This window comes from Typopeltis vanoorti, chromosome 17, assembly GCF_054136105.1.
Source record: "Typopeltis vanoorti isolate ZY-2024b chromosome 17, IOZ_Tvanoo_1.0, whole genome shotgun sequence".
Classification (NCBI taxonomy): Eukaryota; Metazoa; Arthropoda; class Arachnida; order Uropygi; family Thelyphonidae; genus Typopeltis; species Typopeltis vanoorti.
In genome coordinates, this window is record NC_143565.1 from 38,834,765 (window position 1) to 38,844,765 (window position 10,001).

Below are 10,001 nucleotides of genomic sequence, written 5' to 3' on the forward strand. Positions count from 1 at the left end.
GAGGTACTTTGGATCGCTGTTCTTACCTATAAGCCTACGAGGTACAGCGAGAATTCCCCCATCAGAAATAGCTGCTTATTATTAGGCGTGGTCCAAGAAAGCAATTAAGTTATTCCGTGCTATTAATGAGTAGCCAGCCTACGAAAGATGAACTGTACATATAGATAAGTTCATAATCGTCAGACTCTTGACGCGAACTCCCTACCGTCGACATATGATGGGTATCATTTTTCCTGAACACGTCGGAGCCCTCCCTCCAGCTAGTCATTGGAAATAAGTGATCTGCATTTACAAAAGAAATTTTTATCAGCAAGAAATTCGGTTTATAATGAGTAAAAGTGGTTTGTAAATATGCAGCTGTTGATCTACTTTTTTTTTCTTTCTTTCTTTTTTTTTTTTTTTTTTTTAATTATAGCCGGTAGGAAACTGGAGCTAGAAGCAGAAAGGAGTGGGAAGTACCAGAATATAAGAGCTGATTATAGTACGTAGGAGGAAAGAAAAGAGAGATGGGGGGGAGGGAGTAGTGGCATACAAGCTCGGCATCCATGTGAAACAGGCAGTAATGTAGAGTGTTTTAAATACCAGACAGTTGACTTTTGACTGCCTTAAAAAAATCTCTCAGTAGAAATTGTTCTTATTCTCACTGCAGCATCGAATAATGGAAGCTCATTTCGACTAGTAACGCTCATAGTGAAAATTTAAACCTAGAATAGTCCAGACGTTATTTTTTTACACTAATAACTTACTCTTATTGAGTTTTATTTAATATTTCGTTTATATGAAACATGATACAATTTGCTGTACCACAGCAATCTACTATATAATTTGCAATCTACCATAACAACCAGTTGAACATTTTGCTAATTGTAGATTTCAAGTGAACCATGGTTACGTTGGTTGCTATGGTAATGAAATGTGCTCAAAGATTCAAAAACAAATAAAATATCTTTCATAGAAATATAAAAAAAAAGGATTTAAGCCGCGAGAGGTGATAAATCTCTCACACTAATATCGCGAGTGGTCTAATGGTTAGATAAAGAAGAACCCTGCTCTAGACACCAACGACTGTAATTTTCAAGTCAATTGTGACCTCTAATAAACAGATATAGCCCTCAATGATGAAAATTCTCTTAACACATTCAAGTTCCTTGCCACCTGGACTTCATCAGACTAACATTAATGTTAGTCTGATAATAAAAGACTGTCCGATACACTTAAATCACCTAAACAGTTTCCAGCTTGATTTAGTTTATAATTTAGACGGATAAATCTAATAATATAGTTTTTGTAAAATATATTTAATGTTTGAAGTATAGTTGCGGTATACTTCAGACACCATTTTATTTGTTGCATTAAAGTTTATAAAATTTCCAAGCAGGCTGTGAAGGCCAACATCGAAGCCATCCCCAGCCTATTTTACGGCTTTTTCAAAGAGAGAGATGTTCCCAGATTTGTTCTGTACTTATTTTTTTTATCCGTTTTTCCGTTTTTTTTTAAATGTTATACTGGTTTTATACAATTTTTATTTTCTTTTTATATTTATACCGTTTTCAATATAATCCCATAACCGTTATGATGGTTATGGGGTCATGTCTTATGCAGGCAGTACTTATACAGACTGTAACAAATAATTCACAACATTTAATTTTCAAGTAGTTTATTACTTTTTAATTATCATCGTGTCCTATTGGAAGCTGAATGCCTATTGTTTGCAATCAATTTATGTGGGCGCTGCTATTCTACATGATATTATTCCAAACTCGGAAAGTTTAATGTATTCCATTTGTGGAGTTAACTTTACCTTCTTTATATTGTTAAGAAAAAACAACAATAGGAATTAGAAACTAGCTCTTAAGTTATCCTTTAAACTAATATTAAGACTCATTCCTTCTTATTTTCCTTCTTTCAAATATCAGACAGTCATCCCATATATTTCCATGGCTGGTTTTAACTTGTCAACGTTGTCTGTCCCCTTAAGTAAAAATGCCCTGAATTCCAAGTGTAATTTTATGGTATCATTACTAGTCATTCCGGAGCCTTCATAAAAGCGAACATTAAACCGCTTTTGTTCATCGAGGACCATTAAACCTATCATCTGCATAATTAACACCCCTAAAGCAAAATAACTTGAAGCCAGTAAATTTCCTTCTAACTTAATTGGTCCAAACGAGTTTCAAGTACTTGTTTGTAGCTTTAATAGAGTTAAAGTGTTTGGCTGTGTAAAGACAACGTTGCTATTCCTAGCAAGATGAAATTGGAAGCGTTTTTTTTTTTATTTTATTTTTATTTTTTTTAACGAACAAACGGCAAGTCAAATGCTGTGACCAAAGGATCGTCCTAGCAGGGAACGACACCACAAAATACCAGCTGAGTGTTTACAGATGGCGGAAGACTGACGGGCCATCCATCATATCATCTGGCATTGCCTCCGGCTTTCGTGGACACAGCCGGACAGCAAAAGTCATTAGTGACGTCATCGATAAACACACCAGATGGTGGATTTTACAAATTCGCACCGGATTAGCTTGGTCATGTGATAGGATAAGAAGAAACGTGAAGATCGAGTCAGCTTGCACTGTTCTTTAAAAGAAAAAAAAATAAAGAATTTCTTTCTTTTTTTTTTTTTGTGTTGCTGAACGTCTTAGTGTTCTAAGTCATCAAATATTGTCGCATCTGTCAGCTGTTTCTTCAGGGAGAGGATTACGAAACTTCCTTCATTTTTCTCCATAATATCACGAACGCTACTTAATTCCGTCATCTATCTGTTCTACTGTCACGAACGACACAATTCGATCATTAATTCCCATCGCGATGTTCCAGATATTGTCATCGGAATGAGGGAAAATCGGGTTATGTTGTCGCCTGTTCACTTCTGTCCGGTGACAAATTTTTGGTATGGTTGGCAAAGGCTAAGAGATAATGGCGTCGCTTTTTTTCCTTTTGTTTCATCTCCCTCCCTACTCAGAACTACTTAGTACTGTACAGAATACGTCAATGTCCACGTACCTGGTGAATGATCATCTCATTTTCATAAACAAAAACCAAAAAAAAATAAAAAATTCAATTAAAAAACTCACCTAAAAATACTTGTACTTACATGACTTGTATTTACATTTTTATATCCAATAATAGATGGCGCTATTTTTTTTCTGTATTTTTGTTTTCCAATTATAATTTATTGCTCGGTATAAAACATCACGCGCTCCACGTGTGCATTGTTGTTGAAATAAACTAGTCTATAAATATGTCACCGAGAATGAAACTTGCCTGTCGCGTTTTTTTTTTTTTTTTTCCCTGTTGTTTATCGTTGATTTCACGAACACGTGCCAACGTAGGCAATTCAAATTATAACGAGCTTAAAAAAAAAAAAAAAAAGGAGCAGAAAATGTCAAGTCAATTTCATGCCCGATTTAAGTGGTAACAGATGTCGTCTGCTTTGACGTTTCGTGCCTCCCAATATTGTGGTAGTTTCAAAAACGATAAGACTGATAGTTAAATGTTGCTATGGTTGTTTCATTTGGAATTTATTTTTGTACTGTTTGATTTATGAGAGTATTTAACTCCACTTTTATTTTTCTTGTTATCTCCAACAGGTTCGCTCTTTTTTTTTATTTATTTCTTTAGAAAATCATGGGCTAGTTGAGAATCAGTAATTTAAAATACTACATATATTCGACACCAAACTGCAATGTAGTTATCCTAAAAAATTCTCTCGACTGGCAGTAAAAAAATGATTATTTGATGAGACTCATTTCATTTGATACTCCTGCTTAGCTATTCTCATGAGTGCATTTCAATTCAAATGAATAACACCCCTCAAATATACGTCACTGACGGCGAGCCCTTCCTGATTTAGGGGTGTGGTATTCGCCTCTACTTCTAATGATGTCTCCTCCCCTCGAAGGCGTGACAGTAACGTCCCTTAGTGGGTAGATTAATATGAAACTTCATCGCTGCACATTCACAACCCCAAATTAAGTTAATTTGGCTGCTAGCTTCGATCTGCTTGGATTATTGAGAACTCTCCTCTTCAGTTCCTCCCTTGATGCCTCTCTTTCATGATGGTTCACACTTTATCTTTCTCTCATTCCTCCCATCTGTCTTTTACACACTATTTCTTCTCTTTTTCTGTAATCAAAATGTTTTTATCCATTAATCAAAATGAGATGCTTGGAGTTTTTTTTTTTTTTTTGAGAAGCGTAAGGTCAATAACATCACCTTGACGTGCTTCTGATGTGAATTTCAAAATCATTGCCCTTGCAATATTGTGGAATTGAATATTTCTACTAAAAGCTATTTGTGAATTCTAGAAGTTCTGCGTATACACACTAGAGGGAGTGATTCTAGTCGACTTCTGCCAATTTATTACATTACTTGGGTGATTTTTTTATGCAGATACATAAATCAATGAAAAGTTACTGTATTGGCTTCTGAAGACTGCTCGTGTCTTCGGCGAATAAAAAATCAACTTCCAATAGTGAAAAGTAGATATTCGAGAACAAAATAGTAAGTAAACTCTCAAAATAAATGTCTGTAAAATTTCTAGTTAAAGTAATCTTTACTTGAGCTGTGTTGTTGAGAGCTAGCTTGTTTGTTTTAAACAGACTTCAAGGTGGGGGAGGGGAGATGTACAAAGGCAAGAATTCATATTGCAACGGCAGTTATCAGTATACTGTTAATCACGTGCTCAGAAATAAAATTAGTTACATTACTTTATTATCAGACTCATTTTACTTTGTGTGTGTAGCCAAAACGTAGCTATACCAAAAATAAATATATAGATAAAAACAATATTTTATGTTTATTGTACGCAATAAATTAATTTTTTAAAAAAAGGCTGTCCACTTTTATCTAAGTAAATGAAAAAGATTTTTCTTGAAATTAGTAATTATTAGAGCATTTATAAATGCAATATAAAAGTTACAATACAATATATTAATTTATACATCGAAAAATAAATTTTTATGTAAACAATTCAAACATTCAGTGACTCATCAACAAATAGGTAAGACTGATGGGTCGAGATCTTCAAATTCTAAAATGGCGACCGTTTATGATATCATCTACGACTTCCTGCATTACAAGAAAATGGCAACAAGCTGAATACTGTACTCAAAAGTTAACCAAATATTTGTTTCAGAGTGGGATATCCGTGTTGTTGACTTGATGGAGACGAAGTGTTGGAATGTATTGTCCCATGAGGTGAATGCTAGAGTTATCACTACACTGCAGAGAGGTCAATACAAAGTATGGTGTGAAAATCCAACCTTCCGTCTGCCCAAAGAGTGAAACATGAGTCCATCGGTATAACAAGTGATGACGATGCATTTTGGTGGAGCGCTAATTTCTTTTATTTTCATTGCATTTTGGTGGAGAACAGCCAATGGATCATTTTTTGGACAATTTCCTTTATTTTCATTGTGAATGATGAATCTATTGCGAACATTGCGACGACGTTTCCATGCTTTATTCAAAAATAAACTTCCTTATTTGATGCAATCAGAACTACTGCTGTTTTGTGTCAACACAGAACCACTTGGACACAGCTATTTTGAGGGTCTAGGAGCCTTTATTTCCATCCTTATAGTCTTAACCGAACAAATGTTTTAAAAATCTATTTGAGCCACTGAAAAGTACTGTGCAAATGCTAACAATCCTCGAGAGAAGATGGGGTAAAATTATTGGGAAAGTGCGCATTACAAATGACTGCACCGATAGATAACATTTAAATTTAATTTTTGGCTTAGTATAGGATTGAATAGTTTCTACTCGCAGTTAATTAATTTCAGAGAATAAATAATTAATGTTTTACTACATTAGAGTTTTTTTATATTTATTTAAATTAAGAAGATGGTTATTTTACAATTTTTTGGCAATAAACGTTTAAGTAAATTTAGTTGACCATATTTGCTATCAGTCGGATAATAAGGAATATTTCGATAATAAAAAAAATCTTTAAAGCTTATTTAATATTACAGTACATAAAATAAATAAAAATTAAATATTAAAAACAAAAAGTTATTATAAACATATTACTAATGAATAAGAAAAAAATTTAATACTTTTAAAATTCAACAAAATATTTAGATTATGCTAATATACCATTTTATTTATTTTAATATTTATATAGAAAAAAGCTCTTAAAAAATAAAATTTACGCTTGTTAGAACTGAAGATATCAATTTGAATAATTTTCAGTGATAGTTCGGAAATTTTCACATACTAAATATCTGTATTTGAATTGGAATCTATGACGCAATAAGAATCTAAATAGAATAGATTTATACAGCGTAGGGGAAAATATAGAAAACGAAACAAAATGGAAAGAACAAGAAAGTTAAATCATCAAATCCCTACTGTGCAAACGGAATTATATTCAGACATAGATTTTGTGAGTTGTGCATCAAAAGAGCGATGCAAAGGAGAATGGATATAGCAATTGTGCATAATCTCTATGATCCGCACATTATTAAACCAGTTGTCAAACTAGGGGATATTAAACTCATTTCTTCATTCTTTACAAGATTGTGTCCTTTACACATATTCATGACTCATTAACCAAACTGAGTTGACGTACTATATAAAAATCGACAATGAAAATATTTAAATGAAAAAAAAAGTGCCAAAAATAAAGAAAAAAAAATGTACGTAATTTTCATATTGGAACTACAGAATAAGTAACACGCATCCTCTATCAAGAAATGATATAACATTTATGGGTTAGCACCGCTGAACAGAAATAAATTAAACATGGAAATAGTTACAAGAATAAACAAACAAAAATGCAGAATAGCAGTATCGATTTATTTTCCTTTGAAAAAAGTATTTTTTTCTCTGAGATATTTTATGCTAATTTCTTAAATAAAATTTAAATAAATATTATGTATTTTTGTAATAAATTTTTTTGTAAGTATTCTTTCTGATATATGAAATAAATTAAAAATAACTTAAACACCTTTTTGAAATTCCTATAATAGAAATATAAGAAAGCAAACGGATTATATTTTATTTCGTTGTGCAGGCTATGCTATGCGGTTATGAAAGTAAAACAAAGTAAAAAAAAAGTTTCATTTCGTTTTACGACGTTAATTAATTCTTAAAAAACTTAAGGTTTTTTTTTAATAGAAGTAAGTATTTAATAGAAGTAAGACTTGACTTACAAAAGAGAGATTATATAAAGCAAGGTTCTCATTACTCTTTCCCTTAAGTCCTAAACAAAAACAAGAATTTCAGGGGGGGGGTTCACTTTTGGCATTTTCCCGATTAATTAAATGTAAAAATTACACACCCTGTATCTTATCTAAATGAACAAATCAGTCCTGCATTAATCTGTTTTATCTTGAAGAAAGATTTTTTATATTTCTCATCCTCGTAGATATTTATACCTGGTGTAGTCATTAATATGTTAAAAATAATGTATAATCTGAAGTCATTTAAACAATACCACTATAGTGGACATTATTAGTTTGAATAGTATTCAGGTATGAAAATTAATACAATAGGACAGATTGGATATTTTTTACGTTTTAAGTACACTTCAAACTATTGTTGCTTTACGATTAATTCAGATAAGCAAAGACAATAATAATAAATTGCAAGTCACTGATAGAAACAGCTTTAGTCCGTGGATGGGAGTGATAAAAATCATGCATTTTCAAAATTCAGATATGGATAAAAAATTGGTGTTTTCTTCTGGTTTAAAAAACTTCACATTTTTTTTAAAGTTAAAAATCGAATTTAGGTATGCGTTTATTCATTTATATGTATGCTCTTACATTTTCTGTAGTTCGCATACGAAATAAAAATAAATATATTTCGTTTAACGTTTCAGAAGACGGAAAGAATTACAAAGGAAATTAAACGAAATTTTCCTGACGAAGGCTACAAGACAGATTTATGACTTGTACAGCGGCGAATCTTTTCCCTGCAAATATTGTTTATCTTCAAAGAAGTTTGCCATTCACATGCGCTTTGACGTCACGTTTTACTTTTCTGATTTCGTCTTTGATGTTAAACATTTTTTTTATTTATTTTACAATCAGAGAAACCTGAATCACCTATCTAATCGTAGTCAATAAGTCTTAATAAACAGAGCGTCTTACCTGTACCATCTCAACCCTTTGGTGTAATAGCGGTCGAAGAAATGCGGTTCCGGACCGGGTGCCCTGACATCGGGGTGTAGCCGTAAAATCTCCAGCAGAGCTCTGGTTCCGCCCTTCTTCACTCCGATGATCAACGCTTGAGGAAGTCTCCGCATCCACAAGTGGGACGAACTGTTTAGCATCGCCCCAGCAGTCCCATTACGGTGCGGGACGCTCGGTGTTCCGACGGACATCTCCGTGCCCAAAGTTTCGGGATCGTCGTAATGATAATCGACGAGATGTTGACCGTAAGTGTTTCTGGCAGCTCCGTGAGACGACAGTTTCCTGTTCACTTGACCCAGAAGAAGCCACTTGCGTAGTTCGTCGTTCAGAGGCGGCAGCGGGCGACCTCCGTAATCCCTCGGTGATCTAGGCGTGCCGGCGAGCCGACCTTTCACCCCGGAAGCCTGCCACCAGGTTGGACCGCCGCCACCCTCGCGGACGTCCACCAGAACGTAGCAAGCCAACAGACAGAGGCACGAGGTGGCGAGCAGGGTCCGACGAGCTGCCCACCGCCACGAGCTCCGACTGCCGAAGATCATCTCGGAAAGCTGGGACGACGAAGCACCCGCGAGACACACAGTCGACGGGTCAAAGTGGTCCGCATGTCGGAAGTCGTCTCCTCTCAACTTCGTTAAGCCTAATAACGCATCAAGGCCAAAGGGTTCCGTATTGTACGGTGACCGAGGTTTTTACCTCCTCCTTCAAGGAATGGTCTTGCAGGGGGGGGGGGGGAAGGAAAGAGTTCGGACCACGCCGAAGATTAGAAATCCGTCCGACAAACAAAGATGCTACCAACAAGAAAATCCTCCCGCTCAGCTGATGTCACGAGATCGATATCTGGATCCCGCGTGCGTGTGTGTTCGATTTCTTGACAGATGTTGGTCCGTAAATTGGCAGTTCGCTGTTACGGACTTATCTGTGGCACAGCTTCGGCTATCCCTCTCCTATCCCCCCCGCACCCAGCTGAGAACGAGAATGAATGATGCTTGCACGTAGCCGATAACCTCCACACACACTCCGATATGACTGGGGTTGTCGAAACTTTTGAAGGATTGCATTGGCAGAAGGAGAACGTTAAAACCTCCAAAGGGAATCACAGTCGAAACTTCATCCTCGTTTGAACATCATTGGGTTGTCTTGGCAACCGTCTGTCGGTTTCAAAGCGTGGTAGATGCCTTGCACTAGTTAATAGATATTAACTGAGGTCACGGCCTCTTCGCACATTTCTTATTATACTCGTGATCCCGAGCGAGCGAGTCGTACCCGCCTTTGCCGGTCGTGTAAGTTCTCCGAAGGCAACGAGTTGCTATATTAGTGTTTTGCGCATGCGTACAAAACACACTCCGACTCGAACGCTGCTCTGTTTACCGCTATTATTTGACCCGCGTGCTCGGAATTACAATGAGCAGCTCATGAACGCTTTTAAGATGTCAGCGGGGGAAAATAAATTGACTTCATAATTTTGAGCGGCTTATTTAATTTGTGCATCGGTAATTTATTACCGTATTTATGCAATAATTTAGAGCCGCGACTAATCAACGCTTCTCACACAGTCCCCCGAATAGGAACGAAACACGGGCGAACCCCTTTCTTTACTAGGTCCGCAATGTTCGTCTTAGGGAGGTGTGGTACGTTTTTAAGATGCAACAAAAGTTTGCATCGAGAAAGAAACGCATTTGGATTTAATGTGGCTATTAAATAGTCCCGTGGGAATACGAGATCAAAGACGGCGAATAAAACGATAGAAAGAAGGAGAAACAGATGCGATGAAATCATTTATTTCGTACGAGATTGAATGCTGTAAGCTCTTGAAGAACACAACACGTCGACTACAGAGACATCTATACTTCCTTTTCT

The 10,001-nt window shown here is 35.7% G+C and overlaps 1 protein-coding gene across 1 annotated transcript in view; it reads right to left on the reverse strand.

The window, feature by feature from the left end:
* Positions 1–9,419, reverse strand: part of LOC150097305 (heparan sulfate glucosamine 3-O-sulfotransferase 6-like) — a 75,960-nt gene extending 66,541 nt beyond the window's left edge. Inside the window, exon 1 of the mRNA XM_090407520.1 lies at positions 8,103–9,419. Within this exon, the coding sequence (XP_090263646.1) occupies positions 8,103–8,683 (581 nt within the window). The 5' untranslated portion in view covers positions 8,684–9,419. The remainder of the gene's footprint in view (positions 1–8,102) is intronic.
* Positions 9,420–10,001: the final 582 nt, after the last annotated feature.